The sequence below is a fragment of the Triticum aestivum genome, chromosome 5A (genome assembly GCF_018294505.1).
Source record: "Triticum aestivum cultivar Chinese Spring chromosome 5A, IWGSC CS RefSeq v2.1, whole genome shotgun sequence".
Taxonomy (NCBI): domain Eukaryota; kingdom Viridiplantae; phylum Streptophyta; class Magnoliopsida; order Poales; family Poaceae; genus Triticum; species Triticum aestivum.
This window is the reverse complement of record NC_057806.1, coordinates 613,367,241-613,385,357: the sequence shown is the minus strand read 5'-3', so window position 1 is coordinate 613,385,357 and position 18,117 is coordinate 613,367,241. Positions and strand designations below refer to the sequence as shown.

At 52.5% G+C, this 18,117-nt stretch overlaps 2 protein-coding genes across 7 annotated transcripts; one reads left to right on the top strand and one right to left on the bottom strand.

The window, feature by feature from the left end:
* Window positions 1-1,127: 1,127 nt before the first annotated feature.
* LOC123105332 (casein kinase 1-like protein 10) lies at window positions 1,128-5,784 on the bottom strand. 6 transcript variants are annotated; one of them, XM_044527387.1, is made up of 15 exons: window positions 5,500-5,777; window positions 5,079-5,353; window positions 4,938-4,978; window positions 4,710-4,779; window positions 4,482-4,630; window positions 3,958-4,053; window positions 3,728-3,798; window positions 3,136-3,197; window positions 2,899-2,962; window positions 2,722-2,806; window positions 2,510-2,636; window positions 2,317-2,393; window positions 2,178-2,238; window positions 1,965-2,101; window positions 1,128-1,791 (listed from the first exon to the last, which is right to left on the bottom strand). In XM_044527387.1, exons 2-15 carry the CDS (start codon window positions 5,152-5,154, stop codon window positions 1,471-1,473), a joined length of 1,437 nt encoding a protein of 478 aa, XP_044383322.1. In that variant the 5' UTR covers window positions 5,155-5,353; window positions 5,500-5,777; the 3' UTR covers window positions 1,128-1,470. The 6 variants fall into 6 exon arrangements, with proteins under 6 accessions (XP_044383322.1, XP_044383319.1, XP_044383320.1 ...); XM_044527384.1 differs by having other exon boundaries at window positions 1,965-2,104; window positions 5,509-5,777; XM_044527385.1 differs by having other exon boundaries at window positions 1,965-2,104; window positions 5,500-5,773.
* A 292-nt stretch (window positions 5,785-6,076) lies between these two features.
* LOC100037580 (fasciclin-like arabinogalactan protein 16) lies at window positions 6,077-9,685 on the top strand. The gene is made up of 2 exons (XM_044527383.1): window positions 6,077-7,712; window positions 9,364-9,685. Exons 1-2 carry the CDS (start codon window positions 6,344-6,346, stop codon window positions 9,435-9,437), a joined length of 1,443 nt encoding a protein of 480 aa, XP_044383318.1. The 5' UTR covers window positions 6,077-6,343; the 3' UTR covers window positions 9,438-9,685.
* The last annotated feature ends 8,432 nt before the right edge of the window (window positions 9,686-18,117 follow it).

Below are 18,117 nucleotides of genomic sequence, written 5' to 3'. Positions count from 1 at the left end.
ACACGATGTATCTGTGCTTAAGAACAGTGACAGGGAAGGAAGGAAGGAAGGAAGGGAGGGAGGAAGGCACATGGCGCCTCTTGTCTGACTTGAGCAAAAAGATGCCCCAGGTCCAGCTTGATCGAACCTGGGCATTAGGTGGGTCGTTTAATTATGATGACGATGGATCCGGTTCTGGTGGTGGCACCTACCGGATGCAATATTGGCACGCACTTGACCACCTCATTACTATACTTCCTTTCGGCAATAACCTGGAGTACTACCACCAGTTCTGATCTGGTTCAGATTGCCACCTCCCTACCATTTAACCAGCTTTAACCTCCCTTCCATTCAACTTGAAACTAAAACATTGAGTGTCCTCTAAAACTTACGAGTATCAAATTTAGCTAGAATTTACCAAAATATATGTGGATTATGCTTGATTTACTAGTTATCTTTTTTATATATAAAGCGTTTGAATTTTTTTTCCCTTTCTGACTGCGCAAGCATCTATTCTAGACTCAATTGCTTATTTATATAACAATCTAATGTAGGAAAATAGCCATGGAACTAAGTGGCATGAATTGGTCAAAAATACAACAAAATAGGCAAAACCTGGTTGTTATCATAATCCACCGTAATGCCAAGCACAACCTTGGTTTCACTGCGCCATAAAATCGGAAAACGTTCCAGTTTATCAATTCTCAACCAGTGAACAGTTTGGTGAAAATTTAATATTTTTTGCCATATGGTTTGAGAGGTCCAGTCCGACTGTGGGTTTTAAATTCAAACTGCACAGAAAAAATGATTGTTTTCCAGTAAGCCATAAATAATCCAGTGACCAATCCAGTAAAATTTCAGCTGAAACAGATCAAAACCGGTTAATTCAGAAGATGAGTTGTATTTTAACCAGTTTTTTTTTAAACTTTGGGTGCTAATTGAACAAAATCAGAGTCTGGGTTTGTAAGGTAAACCTAGGACAAGTTCATGGAGTAAAGTAGACATCTCTTCGCTTGGGTATGTAAGCTTGAAAAACTCTTGAATGTGATAGTATTGCAAAACGACTATATATTGTAGGAACAATATGAGAAAATGTCTCAGTCATGCACAAATGAGTGGAACAACTAAAATTTGAGAGAACACCAAGATTTTTATGAAACTATGATCATAGAAGATCAATATATATATTTGGCAGCCTCTTCTTCCCTATGATTCAAAATCCTATACTGGAAGAAGAGGGGTACACATCAAGCCGAATTTGCCGTTGAAAAGAATTACATACTTCTAGCCCATGATCTTATATGACAAACATCTCATTTGGAGTTTGAAGAAAGAACATGCATGCATGGCAACCAGGACACCACTCTTTCCTGGCCATTCTGCTTAACCATTCGCCGTCAAGTCATTGTTCATGTCTGCTGAACTCTTGTGAGTGCACAGATCGACGGGTGTTAAATCCTTGGCAATTGTCATCGCCTCCAGGGTCGTCGATCACTTCCTTCTGTCAGCGCTGATCGACAGGCGCTCGAAGCTCCGGAATGCCGAGTGGCTGTCCCGTCGGCTTGATCTCCCTGGTGCGTTCCGGGCGACGGGTATGGGTGAAGACGAGCCGTTCTCCGCACCGCTGCCTCCGGATTGGTGGAGCCTTTGAACGGTCGACGACGACGGGCGGCTGCTGCTGCCGCCACTTCCCGAGAACAACCGACCGGTGCAGTCCCCTGAAGAGGTTGGCCGGCTGGATTGCGTGCCAGCCATCTTCGATGAGCTCCCAGTCCGGGACAAGATGTGTGTTTTCTCCGTATCAGCAGCAAGCTACCGCATATAGGGTAAAGTAAGCTATTACTTGCTTACAAAATCCACCAGATCTCAAGCAGAAATGTAGTAGTTGCTTTTGCCTCCTTTCCGTCGTTTTTTGGTGCTAAGCGAAGAGCTTTGACACTTGGTTATGAGTAATTAAAAATTCAAAATGGAGTGCAAATACTTACAGCTTCTCTAGATGAACTGAATGAATCAGCAGTGCTTTTGTGCCTCGAATGGTCTCCGTGTCCGTGGCGACCGGAGCTCGAGTTTCTTCTGGCAAATGCCTCCACAGCACCGGTGAATCTATCCCGGATCTCTTGTCCTACTGGCAGAATATACATGAATTAATCTGGGTATTGATCTCAGTGTTTCATACGATAAACAACAAGAAGGCAAACCTGAAGGTCTTTCTGTTCTCTCAACAGATGGCCCAACTCCAGCCAATCTTCCACTCGGTTGCTGGATATGGACAAGATAAATAGTTCAACAAGAATGTAAAGAAAATAATACCAATCGATAAGGTAAGATAATACATACTCGAACAAGCTTGTTACTGGAACTCATATGAGGATACTTGAGTGCGGTCCAGTCAAATACATAATCAAATTGATATCCTACAAAGGTAGCCCATAATTAGACCACTTTTCTCAACATCAGCTTATAGAAAGTTTCCAGTGGATAAATTAATGGACAAGTGTAGAAATAACCTCCAAAGAAGAAAAATGTATACCTTCACGAACAAATACATCCCGGAATAGTTTCTTCAAGTAAGAGTAATCTGGTCTGTCTTCGAATCTCAGGGAACGGCAATAGTGGAAATATGAGATGAACTCCGATGGATAAGATTTGCACAGAACCTGGACAAATTTATATTTAAGGGAATCAATACATCTAGGCGTTACCGTAACAGAATGACAAACTTCATGATCGCAACATCAGTACCTCTGCCGGGGTAAGCATTTTCTTTTCACTAATTCTATCATACTTTTGTTTCTTAGTGCCAGCTTTAAGACCCTGCCATGGGAGACTAAGAATAACACCAAAGCATGCCAAGTCAGTGCTCACATTATTGAACAGACCATAGGCAAGATAACAAAGTACTAAATCACCAGTTCTAACCTTCCTCTCAAAAAATACAGTAGAAGATAACCAACAGACTCTAGATCATCTCTCCTGCTTTGTTCTGCAAGAAACAAGCACATGCATATGTATTTTATTGTTTTATTTTAAAATATCTATACCACATAGCTACTAATACACCATATGATATTCATTTTATAGCTAAATAATCCAGTGCCTTGATTCCAGGATAATTTGGGAAAAGATAGCAAGGTTTGATTTGCTTATTGTGCTCACCTATTCCAAGATGAGTATTCACACTAGCATAGCGTGCTGTTCCTGTCAGATTTTTATTCTCCCTGTACAGACAAAAAATAACTATAAATATATAAGAAGTACAGTTTGAATACATTAGCACAAAGAGGCATACAACTAGAGAACACATTCAAGTTTGAGCCTAACATATACACTGTCCAAGAAAAGGCATTGCAATATTTGGATGTAATGTAGCACTAGACACATTTGATAGACTAATATTTAGAGGCTAAATTAATCCTAATCATGTCTTTTATATTTGAATAATAATAAATTAAGAAGCATAGACTCATGATCCTATATATACCATAATATAATATAATATAATCAATTGTGTCTAGGAAAAAGACAGACCCTCTGTAGATATGTTACAATGGTATACCACTAGGAAGTATCACATAAAAAATATATGCCAATATGCTAGTACATAAAAGAAAAACATGGGGAAATTTTCCAATATATTCTGGGGACATATTTGAAATTTACCATCAGAAATACTTGAGATAAAAAAACCTATATCAAATCAAACTTCCAAATTTATCTCAAGAAAGAAACTTCATAAATGAGTACTCACCTGTAGGGGATGTGTTTATGAGTCTGGAGGTCCTTGTATTTCTTAGCAAGCCCATAGTCAATTATATAGACCTACAGATTTAAAAACATATGTTTTGATGTGTTGTTGATTTATGAATAAAGAAACTGGGTAGTTGTTAAAGTTTACAATATAAATGAACTCGCTACTCCTATTAAATTTAATTTATTTGTAAAACAAGTCAAGCAAGAACCTTTTTTGACAATGCTAACCTGATTCGCTTTCCGGCCTAAGCCCATAAGGAAGTTGTCTGGCTTGATGTCACGGTGAAGAAATCCTTTGGAATGCATGTATTCCACCCGTGTTATCTAAAAAATATATCATCAAAGATAATCCGAACTGAAGTATAAAACCTCATGCAAAGATCAAGCACAATTCAAATAATCTCAACTAAGTACCAACACTTATTTTCTCAATGAAATCTAAACTGAAATAAGTGCCCTAGATGTAAATCGGTTGATGCATAGCCTCATAGTAGTTGGGTTGAGACCCAATAAAAGTTAGTCTCCGGTGGAGTTTGTGGATTTCACATGTCCACTACCCAAATTCATGAATTTATGGTTTAACAATTTGGATTTTTCTTCACCAAGTAAGATAACCATTTTTTTCCAAATCCTTACAGAACTTTGATAAACCAGATTATAGAAAGATGACTGTGATCAGACTCAATCATATGCATTTGTTTCATAACTTCATGGATCAGCACCGGGTAACGGATGTAGAGGAACAAACTTACTAGTTGATCAGCAAGCATAAGGGTTGTTTTCATAGTAAATTTCCTGTTGCAGGAGTTAAATAAGTCCTCCAGGCTTGGGCCAAGAAGATCAATCACCATAACATTGTACTCTCCCTCGACACCATACCACTTCAGATGTGGGATACCGCCTATAATGAAAAAAAGAAGAAGCAAAGGAGTAAATTAAACATGATTGGTAAATGAAACATATGGATACAACCCACTTACTTCCACCCTGCATCAGCATGTAAACTTTGGATTCATAGTGCAGTTGTGGATGCTTCGACTTCATGGGTTCCTGATACAAATCAGATTGAGGGAAACGTGAGACTTTGAGCCGAGCATTTTAACCATCGAAGGTGGGATAAGTGTCGAAGTGCAAAAGCCGCTGATATATGTGCATTACAAATTATAGATCCTCCAAATGAAATTACAAGAAAGTTTATTAGCACTTACCAACTTTATACCCACTTCCTCTCCATTCTGTATATTAATACCTGAATCAAGAAAAGGCGCATAGAAAACATAAACATTGATATTTGCAGGTTAACTAACGCAATGACAACCATTTTGCACGTAAGCTAATATGAAACATACCAAGGTATAGCTCCCCAAACGAGCCACTGCCAATCTTCCTCCCGAGCTTAAACTTGCTCGCAATAATATGCTCCATGACCGCGGCCGCAGGAAAAAGCACCAAATCAAAGGGAAAATGCTCCTCTTCTTCAGATACAACCACCACACTGAACTATTGTTGTTATCAAATCAGCGCCTACTGCCTCAATCAATTCCTCCCCAAAGAATCAGCATTCCATCCCCTCCGCCACAGACAGCCACCCAGCATGATCAAACAGTAACGCCGAAACCCCTCCCTGAAATGCGCAGAAACCACAGAATCAGAGGCCCGCCGCGCCCCTAAAACATCAGCGCCATTGCTAAGGCCGAGCGTCCACAATGCATTATTACGAGGAAGGAAAGAAAGGAGCATCGGAGCAGAACAAGAAGGTGGAGGAAGGACCTACGGTACCCTCGACGACGGATCTTCAGGACCGGGGAGACTCCCACGCGGGACGGCGGCGCCCCAGCGATCCCGGCCGCGGAACCACCACCCCTGCGCCGCCCCAGCCGAATCGCATCGATGCGGATGGCCGGAGGTTGTTTTTTTTTCTCTCTCTCTTGCGGAGGATGGGGGCAGCTAGCGGGTGGCTGGAGTTTTTTTCACGTCTAGGTCCCCGGGAATAGAAGCCCGGTCGCTGGGCTCGCCTGCGTGGCCGCGGGAGGCGGAAAGGAGGGGGCGAGCCGTGAGCGGAGGCGCGGGAAAGGCGGCAGACCTCACGTCGGGGCCCAAAAAGTTGCGTACGTCGCCGCCGCTTGGCATGGCACGGACCGCTTACGACGACGTGCCAACCGAACCGAACCTTGGGTTGTGTGCGGTGCGGTGCGGCCAGGCAACAGCGCACACCGACTGACCGACCGACACTTGCTCGGGCCGGGCCCGCCGGCCAGCCTGTGCCCGCCCACCAACTACGCCGCGTCTTCCTCCTCCTCCTCTCTCTCTCTCTCTCTCTTCGGTTATAAGCAAGCTCACTCTCTCTTTCGCTGTCTGGCCGGCCGTCTCTCGCTCTCTCTCCTTCTCTCTCTCTCTAGACACTAAACAAAAGAGGGGGAAGAAAAGCTCACACCACCCAACACCATATAGTTACTCCCCTCTCCCCCCCTCCCCAGGAGCTTGCTAGCTGGAATAGCAGCAACATCAGCTCGCCACCACCGCAAATCCACCGCCGCCGACGCATCCCCGTCCTCCGCCGCCGACGCAGCAGCAGCAGCAGATAGAGCAGCTAGAGCAGAGGAGGCGCTCCGCCATGGGTGCGCCGGCGTACGGCGCCGTGCTCCTCTTCGCCCTCGCGCTGGCCGCGGGCGCCGCCGCCGCTGAGACGGCGCGGCCGGAGGAACCCACATTGCCCGCCGCTGCTGGCGGTGGTGGCGACGGGGTGGTGGTGGCGGCCGCGGCGGTCGTCAACGGGTCCGGGGCGGGGGTGAACTCCAACTCGGTGCTGGTGGCGCTGCTGGACTCGCACTACACGGAGCTGGCGGAGCTGGTGGAGAAGGCGCTGCTGCTGCAGACGCTGGAGGACGCCGTGGGCCGCCACAACGTCACCATCTTCGCGCCCCGCAACGAGGCGCTGGAGCGGGACCTCGACCCGGAGTTCAAGCGCTTCCTGCTCGAGCCCCGCAACCTCAAGTCGCTCCAGACGCTGCTCCTCTTCCACGTCCTCCCGGCGCGCCACCCGGCGGGCTCCTGGCCCGCGGCCTCCCACCCCACGCTCTCCGGCGAGGACGTCGAGCTCGCCGCCGGCGCCAACGGATCCATGCGCGTCGCCCACGCCGCCGTCACCCGCCCCGACGCCGTGCTCAGGCCCGACGGCGTCATCCACGGCATCGAGCGCCTCCTCGTCCCCCGCTCCGTGCAGGAGGACTTCAACCGCCGCCGCAGCCTCGCCGCGATCTCGGCCGTGCTCCCCACCGGCGCGCCCGAGGTAGACCCCAGGACGCACCGCCTCAAGAAGCCCGCGCCGCCGGTCCTCCCCGGCGCGCCCCCCGTGCTCCCCGTGTGGGACGCCATGGCCCCCGGCCCCTCCATCGCCCCCGCGCCCGCGCCCGGCCCGGGCAACGGGAAGCACCACTTCGACGGCCACAGCCAGGTCAAGGACTTCATCCAGACCCTGGTCCTCTACGGCGGGTACAACGAGCTGGCCGACATCCTCGTCAACCTCACCTCGCTGGCCACCGAGATGGGCCGGCTGGTGTCGGAGGGGTACGTGCTGACCGTGCTGGCGCCCAACGACGAGGCCATGGCGCGGCTGACCACGGACCAGCTGAGCGAGCCCGGGTCGCCGGAGAACATCCTGTACTACCACATGATCCCGGAGTACCAGACGGAGGAGAGCATGTACAACGCCGTCCGCCGGTTCGGCAAGGTGCGGTACGACACGCTGCGGCTGCCGCACAAGGTGGTGGCGCGGGAGGCGGACGGCTCCGTCAAGTTCGGGCAGGGCGAGGGCTCCGCCTACCTCTTCGACCCGGACATCTACACCGACGGCAGGATCTCGGTGCAGGGCATCGACGCCGTGCTGCTGCCGGAGGACGACAAGAAGCCGGCCACGCCGGTGTCCGCCCCGGACAGGAAGGCGCCCGCCGTCACCGGCTCCAGGAAGAGCAAGCTCCGGCGAGGTCAGTACCCCCCAGATCTGAACCCCACTCCCCCCATTATTAAATTAGCATCATAACTAGCCTGCTTGGTACTGTACCGCCACATCATTGCCACCGAAAATTTACAGTCCACAACCTAGATTCTAGCGGTCAGTAGTAGATGAACCTGCCCCCATTGATTAACCTCAATGCTGGTTGCGCCGTTGACGGCGAGAATATTGCCGGTGAGGGTACCGGTGAGTGCGGCGCGGGTTAATCTATCGATTGGTTGGTGGTGAGCAATTAGGGTTCCGTCCTGCCGTCCTCTGCTCATGGCCCTGTCGGTGCCCTGCCCTGCCCATCATCATGTGCCATGTCATGTACCGCCCAAAACTGCAGAGGATTTCCCTTGGAGTTTTATATGCAGCCACAGATTAAATACTCCGGCGATTTTTATCACACTTGTGATGGCCAATTGGCCAGCCCATTGGAATTTTCATTGAGAAATCCATTGGCATCAACTCTGGAAACTTGGAGGGTAGTATTAGAAACCATTGGGGTAGAATAACTGAGCTGAACCTCACCACGCCTGTGGTGTGGTGTGTTGGTGGGTCACTGTCTTGTTCACCGTCTCCTGATTGATGCTGTTACTAGCTCTGCAAGCAAGCTCAGCTCAGATCTCTGGCCTGTGTCTTCTTCACGCCCTGAGCATGAGCAACAATTCATAGCTTTCCCAAAAGCAGCAGACCAAAGCCTGATGCTCAAGCCTTGGCCACTCACATCCTTGCTGTCTTAGCACAAGTTTGGTGTAATGGTAGGCCCAAATGGTCATGGAATGAGTGACCTGCAAGGGCCGAACCCGTGCGCCTTTCTGAGATTATTGACGCATGATTAAAATCCTGTACATGGAACCAATAATTTTAAGCGTGTATGTTAGGGAATAGGGATCAAAACTTAGCATAAATAATTCTTGTGTGGCATTGCTGCGAAGACCCTTAGGTACCAATGAAATGATTTGGGCCATTATTTGTAGACCCAGCCTCGGTTCATGTATATCATGCGTATTGCCTACAAATAGCATCCATTGTGAAATCAGATGACCGACTGTTTTGGACCTTTGGACACATTGGCTTGGACAAAACTTGGTGTGGAGTTTTAGTCCCACGATGATGAGTTATGGTTAAGTGAGCAAGAATATGCCATTCCTTGTGTCCACTCCTTTTCATAGACGGCCATGCTTCTTGATTTAGAAGATATCATGCACACCTCCCAATAACCTGTGAATCACGACCTCCTGTGATTTTCCCGCGATTTCGACATGAGAGGCCATTTCACCTTGCACACAAAATTATTCCTCTTTCTTTCTAGTGCTAGGCTTTGAAGCTAGGTTACCTGCAGCCGTTGCCATGTCCCTAGCATAGACAAGATGTCAAAATATGCAAGTTCCTTTCGCGTGAAAATTGCATAGGCTGGCATCCGATGCTGATTTGATAGCGCGTCTGTTATATATATATAAAAATAAACATAATCACTTTTGCGAATTGGCGTAATCAGACATCGATTCCCCAACTCCCGTACGCGTGCCACCGTCGGTGCAGCAGCACTGCTGTCGCTACGTGTGAACCACTCATTCCATGCTGTTAGCTCAGCAATCATATTATGCTTAACTCGTTCCAATTAAAAAACGGTGCAGGCAAGTTGTTGGAGGCAACGTGCAGAATGGCTGGCGTCTTCGGTCAGCGATCGCGATTAGCGAGCTGCCAGTAGAAGGAGAAGGATGGAAGGATTCGGAAGATTGATCTCATGATTGGTTGACACCGAAACACGGCCCGGAACGAGGTGACGGCGGGGCTCTGGCACCTGCTTTGTTTGGAGCCAGCCGTCCACGATATTGTTTGCTGTTCTTTTTTTTGTTTATTACTATTATACTACTATGGAATAATTGGTGGGGAATGTAAAACCGGTGGTTGTTGGTGTGCCCAAGGAAGAAGAAAAAAGAATTGTTTATACTCGAAGGCTATGATCTTCTGTGTGTGTATAGGAACGTTTTTGTTTTGTTTTGTTGGTCATTCTTTGCGTCTGTTTGTTTCAGTTTGTCTAACGGGGTTCTGGGGTGAAGAAGATATCGTTTGGATGGGTTAAAAGTTAAAAGTGTTGTAGGGAAAAAGGGTTTTGGTACAACTATACATATACATGCATAGCTTGATGATTCATGTTCTTCTCAAGATCCTGGTACATTCTTCCTTTGTGCTTATGATAATAAAATATAAGGTTGCGAACTGTGATTTGTCTCTTCCGTCCCGTCTTTCTCCTGGTGCGCGCCATGTGCTTGCGTTGTTCATGTAGGAAGACAGCTGTGCGAATCAACCCACACAACAACGGACAAAAGGCAGGTGTATATGTGGAGTAAAAAACTATAGGTACTTGCTCCAACTAAGAGCATCCACAGTGTTTAGAGGCAAGTTTGCCTCTAAACCAAGCTGGGACCCGCTGAACTGCCTCTAAGCTTAGATGAATGCTTCGCAGTGTACTGTCTCTACTATAATTTTTAAGCTAGACCCAGAGCTGAATAAAACACAGTGTTTTTATAGCAACCAGCCCATCTATTCCTATGACTGGCAAGTACGTAGTAGGGACACCTGAATGTGTTTTTCAGCCCAAAGTGTTGGAGAGGGACGCTAAGATTAGATGCATCTCTTAAGGATTTTTGCTTAGAGACTGAGGTGCGCAGTGTATAGAGGCAGCCTCTATAGGCAAGTATAGAGGCGACAAATGCTCACAGTGTGGATGCCCTAAGGGCAACTCTAAACCGATCTCCTAAAAATGGAGGAGTAAACCTTAGTGGAGTAAATTTACTCCACTAAGTGTTGGCCATTTCTAACTGATCCCCTAAACTTAGTGGAGTAATCTTTTTTCCTATTTCCATCACATATTCAGCCACCGAAACACATTTCTTTGCTTTTTTATTTCATTCAACGATGTTGGAGTACATAATTCACTAATTCTTCGCCACGAGACCAAGGCCAAGGAAAACAAGAACCATAATTAGACATTTGAGAAGATATTCAATTTCCCTGACTGCTCCCATTAGTTGGATTAATATCTTTTTTATGTCTTCGTTGTTGATCTGTGGATTCTTGAGCTTCAACACTTCTTTCTTCTTCAACTATAAAGAAGTAGACGTTGCTTCTTTAGTAATCTCATCACTAATCTCCTCTCTGGTCTCGTCTTCAGCCTTAATTCTAGCAACGAGTGCACGAACATCTATCAATTTTCGTGCTATCAATAGATCGATGTATTCTTCTTCTCAATACCAAAATTTGCATCCATCCTACACACATAGATGAGCAAACAAGCACATCGATGAGTGTCGGAGTAAATGACCACGGGTAGCCTAGCCGGCTCCCCCTGGCCCTTCTGAAAAAATTACGAGCCGATCCGGCCCTCAAGAATCCAAGACGTGGGGCCGCCTTCCCCTTGCCGGCTGTCTCCCAGGCCGACTATCGGAAGGCGGCCCGGCTTTAGCCCTCATGAAGAAAGCCGCAGGAGGGCCGACTCCAAGAAGCCGGCCGCAAGAAGCCGACTCCCACAAAGCGGTTAAGATCGTACCCTCGAAGTCTGCATCCACATAACGGCGATGTGACGGGGCGTGGCTACAGTAAAGCCTGCCACCCCCGAATCCCGGAGCACGCCTGGCACAGTGCGCCGTACGAGGTGGCCATGACCCGTCCGGCGCGGCACTGTTGCCATGTTGACCCTGATGCCACCCACGACGGGCTGTCAGCGCGGCCCACGGGCGGTGGGCCCCTTCAGGCAGAGAGACACCCAAAGACGGCCAGGCCTCCCCCAGTCGGCCCAAGACGGGGCCGGCTCCCCACAGCCGGCTTGCTTCCTCCCTCGAAGGAGACGCCCCATTAAGGGACAAGACGAGGCGTGGCTACAGCGATCGCCCGCCGGGGGGCGGCACTGTAGCCACGCTTACCTCGGCGAAGCCCTCGTCACCAGGTTTGAAGCAACAGTGACCAGCCACCGACAAGGCCCTTGACAGTGGGGCCTGCCTGTCGACCAAGGAACCGGTAGCCGGCGGGACCCACTAGCCGGCGCAGAAGCCGGCGAGCGTAGACACAGACGGCTAGGGCCCACGCCCAGCCGGATTACCATTGTACCCCGGGGGTAGGCCTATATAAACCCCCCGGGGCACCCATGCAAAGGGTGGATCTGAGCTAGTTTTAGACACCACATAGAGAGGAGAGGAGAGCTAGCCGTGCCCTTCTTCTTGTTCTCGCCAAACAGCTCGAGGAGCATCTTGTAGCCACTCGTTGATCTAGTGATCATGCGGAGACCCCGCAGAGCAGCGGTAGGGGTGTTATCTCCTCGGAGAGCCCTGAAGCTGGGTAAGATTCGCCGGCGTGCATGTCTTTGCCCCATCCCGCTTCCAGGCACCGGCGACGTCTTACTGGCTCCCACAATGATAAGCCACCCGTTGGCATATGTCGCACCTACCACCCGACATTTGGCGCCCACCGTGGGGCCAGGTGCACCGTCGTCCGGAGACCTGTTCTGGATGGGAACCCTCTTCCTCCCCAGCGAGCGTAGCCAGCCCGGCACGCCCGATGACGCTTGCCACGACGCGCTGCAAGGCGTCGCCAACGTCTGCGCAGCGAGCGGCCTCGCCGATCTCCTTGACGAGACCCTCATCTCCGACGAGCCCGCCTCTGACGCGGGCACCGTCCGCCTCGTCAACCTCCTCGGCCAGCTCCACGTCCCCGGCGAGCCTGCTGTGGACTTGGAGTCTGTTGGCTCCACCGATCCGATGCCTGTCGACTCCGACATGACCTCGCTCGACGCTTTTCCCACCGACGTCGCGATCTACAACGACCCTCTTCCCCGGTCCGATGGCTGCGACGGCGCCACCACCGAGGTGATGGTCATCGGCCACGGCGGCGCTTCTGGCAAGAACGCCCTCGAAGCCCCGCATGCAGCGGTCCACAACTTGTCCATCCCCCTCCCGGCCGATGCCGACGCCGAAGCACTAGAGGCTCGCCGCCTCGCCCTCCTCGCGAAGGGTCGGAAGTTGGCTTCCATGAGACGCCTCACCGAGGCCCACCAGCGCGAAGCCGACCGCGCCGCCTTTGGCACGCCGCCCCCAAGCGGGCCAAGCCGAGCCGGCGTTGTCAGACAGGGCAGCGCTGCCCTCGCCGACACACTAGGAGTCGACCGCCCAGTCTATGTCACTCCACTCGAGAACCTGCGCGCCGCCCAGGCGGCCGTAGACGAGCTAGATGGACTGGGGGCCGAAGAACTCCCCCACATGACCAGACGCATCCAGCAACTAATCGATGCAGCCGCACAGCGGCACGAAGCCGACGCCCGCGCGGAAAGCCCTCCCCCGCGCCGAGAGCACGGCGCGACGTCTCGGACGCCGACTGCGGGTAAAACCCGCGCGCGACACAAGAAGGAGCCGGCCGCCAGCCGAAGCCAAACCCGGACCTCCATCGAGCGAGACGCAGAAGGCCGTCCCCGGGCCGTGGAGTGGCGGGGCGACCCGCCTCCGCCTCCACCTCGCGGGGAGAGATATCCCACCCCACCGCCTGTCGCGCATCCGACTCTCAGCGGCCGACTAGGTCGCCGCAAAGGAGTCGGCGAGAACGACGCCCGCCATCGGATCGACCGCCTAGCGCGATCCCTGGCGCTAGAAGAAGAAGATGATGTCGGCCCGCCTTGCTTCGGCCCCCGCATCCGCGACGAGCCTTTCCCCAAAGGGTTCTCGCTCCCAAGAGACACGCCCAAGTACAACGGCTCCGTGAAGCCGGAAGATTGGTTGATCGACTACTCCACAGCGGTTCGCATAGCAAACGGCAACAGGCGCGTTGCCGTGAAGTACGTGCCCCTCATGCTGCAAGGCATGACGCGGACCTGGCTCAATAGCCTCAGGCCGTACAGCATCAACAGCTGGCTAGACTTCACAGAAGCCTTCGTCCGCAACTTCACCAGCACCTACAAGCGGGCTCCCAAGCCCAGACAGCTCTCCTTGTGCGTACAAGGCCCCGCCGAATCCACCCGCGACTACCTCACGCGTTGGGCCGAGCTCCGCAACTCTTGCGAAGGGGTGCACGAGGTGCAAGCCATAGACTACTTCACTGCCGGGTGCCGAGAAGGCACCCTCCTCAAGCACAAGCTCCTCTGCGACGAGCCGACTACCCTCGACGAGCTTCTGGTCATAGCGGACAAGTACGCCACCGCCGACCCCTCGATGAAGACTGAACTCCGGGTAGACGCGTCCGGGAAGGTACTCAACCCAGCGCCCAAGACGCCGGTTGGGGACTCCGGCCGACGCCCGTACCAGAACGACCACAAGCGCAAGGGCCCCGCGCCGCTCTCCACCAGTCGGCAGGTGGCCATAGTCGAAGACGAGCGGCCCGAAGGGCGGCCTGCACCCAAGAAGCAGAAGGGCGGCAGGCCGGCTTGGCAGCCGGCCTTCTCCTACGAGCAAACTCTCGACACCCCGTGCAAGTTCCACAGCGGCACGAAGCCGTCCAACCACACAACCCGGAAGTGCCACTGGCTCACCCGAATCTCCAAAGGCGAAGGGCTCGCGCCGCCTTCGCCTGCTAGTCCGCCGCCTCTGGCTCCGCAGCTGCCGACCGCTCGACCAGCAGTCGGAGTTGTGCACGATGAGTTCCCCGACGAGCATGCCGCCTATGTCGTCTTTACAAGCCAGCCCGAAGGCCGGCGTAGCAGACGCCGAGAGCACCAGGAAGTCAACTTGGTCTCTACCAACCCCGCCGAGCACATGCACTGGTCAGAAAAGCCTATCAGCTGGAGCCGGGCCGACCACCCAAAGGTGATGCCATATCCCGGCTCTTATGCGTTGGTTTTGGATGCCACCCTTGCAACGGACAGACGCGCCGCCCGTTTCTCCCGCGTGCTGGTAGACGGCGGGAGCAGCATCAACATCCTGTACCGTGACACCCTGGAGAAGCTGAACGTCAAGACGAAGCAACTCATGCCTACTCGGACTGTGTTCCATGGCATTGTACCTGGCCTGTCCTGCGCCCCCATTGGCAAGATCAAGATTGATGTTCTCTTCGGGGACAAGGATCATTTCCGCCGAGAAGCGATTTGGTTTGAAATGGTGGACCTGGAGAGCCCCTACCATGCATTGCTTGGCCGTCCTGCCTTGGCCAGGTTCATGGCTGTTCCCCACTATGCTTACCTCAAGATGAAGATGCCGAGCGCCAAGGGCATCATCACCATAGCCGGCGATTATAAGAAATCTTCCGAGTGCGCTGCAGCCAGCAGCCGGCTGGCCGAGTCCCTTGTGATTGCCGAAGAAAAGAAGATGTTGGACCGAGTCATGGCCATGGTCGGCAAACACCCGGCCCTGCCCCCTGATCCCAAGGAGTGTGATGCCCAAGGATCTTTCCAGCCGGCCAAGGAGACGAAGAAGATACCTCTTGACCCCGAGCACCCAGAAAGGTTTGCCGTCATCGGGGCAAACCTAAACAGCAAATAGGAAGGCGAGCTCGCCGACTTCCTCCGTGAGAATCGAGATATCTTTGCATGGACCCCTAAGGACATGCCGGGTGTTTCGAAGGAATTCGCCGAGCACAAGCTACACGTCCGAGAAGGTGCAAAACCAGTCAAACAACCCCTCCGCCGACTGTCGGAGGAGAAAAGAAGGATTGTGGGAGAGGAGATAGCCCGGCTTCTGGCAGCTGACTTCATTATGGAGGTTTTCTTTCCAGAGTGGCTCGCCAACCTGGTCCTCGTGCTAAAGAAGAACAACAAGTGGCGCATGTGCATAGACTACACGAGCCTCAACAAGGCCTGCCCCAAAGATCCCTTTGCCCTGCCAAAGATTGATCAAGTGATAGACTCCACGGCCGGATGCGAGCTGTTGAGTTTCTTGGATGCTTACTTAGGATACCACCAAATAAAGCTAGATCCGGCTGACCGCCTGAAGACCGCTTTCATCACGCCATTCGGAGCTTTTTGCTACCTGACTATGACATTCGGCTTAAGAAATGCCGGTGCCACTTTTCAGCGTTGCATGCAGAAGTGCCTCCTCAAGCAGCTCGGCAGAAATGCCCACGTCTACATAGACGACATTGTGGTGAATACGGAGAAGCGCGACACCTTGCTGGAGGACCTCAAGGAAACATTTGAGAACCTGCGTCGGTTCTAGATCAAGTTCAACCCCGAGAAATGCGTGTCCGGAGTGCCAGCCGGCCAGCTCCTAGGCTTACTGGTCTCCGAACGCGGCATCGAATGCAACCCAGTAAAGATCAAGGCCATTGAGAGAATGGCGATTCCCACCAAACTTCGAGACGTCCAGAAGTTCACCGGGTGCTTGGCCTCCCTGAACCGCTTCATCAGCCGGCTCGGAGAGAAAGCTCTCCCCCTCTACCGCCTCATGAAGAAGACCACTCACTTCGAGTGGAACAACCAAGCCGACCAAGCTTTTCACGAGCTGAAGAAGATGCTGGCCACGCCACCTGTCCTGGCGGCGCCGACTGAGAAAGAGCCCATGCTCCTCTACATTGCTGCAACCAGCCGGGTGGTCAGCACCGTCATCATAGTCCAGCGCCCAGAAGAGGGCCGAGCCTAGCCGGTCCAGAGGCTGGTGTACTATTTGAGCGAGGTGCTGTCTACCTCGAAGCAGAACTACCCGCACTACCAGAAGATGTGCTATGGCGTGTACTTCGCCGCCAAGAAGCTGAAGCCCTACTTCCAAGAGCACCCCATCACGGTCGTATGCACCGCCCCGCTTGCCGAGATCATAGGCAGTCGGGATGCATCCGGCCGGGTGGCGAAATGGGCCATCGAGCTGGCCCCCTACACGATCTTCTACCAGCCTCGCACCGCCATCAAGTCCCAAGCATTGGCGGACTTCCTCGTCGACTGGGCCGAGACCCAGTACCTACCGCCAGCTCCCGGCTCCACTCATTGGCGCATGCACTTCGACGGGTCCAAGATGCGCACCGGCTTGGGAGCCGGCGTCATCCTCACCTCTCCCAAAGGCGACAAGCTCAGATACACGCTGCAAATTCACTTTGCCACCTCCAACAACGTGGCCGAGTACGAGGCGCTCATACACGGGCTCCGGCTTGCCAAAGAGCTCGGCATACGCCGGATCCTATGTTACGGCGACTCGGACTTGGTAGTCCAGCAATCATCCGGCGACTGGGACGCCAAGGACGCAAATATGGCAAGCTACCGCTTCCTCGTTCAGCAGATCAGCGGGTACTTTGAAGGATGCGAGTTCCTCCACGTACCGCGAGCCGACAACGAGCCAGCTGATACCCTGGCTCGAATAGGCTCCACTCGGCAGGCAATACCAACCGGTGTCTCTTTGCAACGCCTCCTCAAGCCGTCTATCAAGCCGTCTCCAGAGTCCGATTCCATCTTCGTGCCGCCTGACCCCGACGCGGCCAGGTCCGGCTCGAAGAACCAAGCAGGTGACCCGAGGACTTCGATAGTCGGCCCGGGGACGTCAGTAGGCGGCTCGGGGATTTCCGTAGTTACGCCCGACCCGGGGACTGCCACACCCGGCTCGGGGACTGCGGTAGTCGGCCCGGGGACTGCACCAACACAACAGGCGGCGGCTGACTCCAGCATTTCACCACCCAGCCCGCACGCCCTGGTCGCAGTAGCCGTGTTGGCAATATAAGAAGTCGCAGCTCCATCATGGGCTCAGTCCATCCTCAACTTCCTAATAAACCAAGATCTGCCGGCTGACGAAACAGAGGCATGACAAGTCCAACGCCGAGCCGGAGCATACACAATCGTCAACAGAGAGCTCGTCAGGCGCAGTGTCACTGGAGTCTTCCAGCGATGCGTCGAGCAAGAGAAGGGCATTGCAATCCTCAGAGACATCCACCAAGGAGAATGCAGCCACCATGCGGCCTCAAGATCACTCGTCGCTAAAGCTTTCCGCCATGGGTTCTTTTGGCTAACTGCTTTGGATGACGCCAAGGAGTTAGTTAAACATTGCAAAGGGTGCCAAGTCTTCAGCTCCAAGCAACACATGCTGGCTTCGGCACTCAAGACCATTCTCCTCACTTGGCCCTTTGTCGTTTGGGGACTGGACATGGTGGGCCCATTCAAGATGGCGCGCGGCGGCATGACACATCTGCTTGTCGCCGTGGACAAATTCACCAAATGGATTGAGGCAAAGCCGATCAAGAAGCTGAATGGGCCGACTGCCGTGACATTCATCGCAGATATAACAACTCGCTACGGCGTGCCACACAGCATCATCACCGACAACGGCACGAATTTCGCCAAGGGAGCATTGGCACGTTTCTGCGCGACGCAGGGCATCCGGTTGGACTTAGCGTCCGTTGCCCACCCGCAGTCAAACGGCCAAGTCGAGCGAGCCAACGGTCTCATCCTTTCCGGCATCAAGCCCCGACTGGTCGTACCACTGGAATGTTCGGCCGGC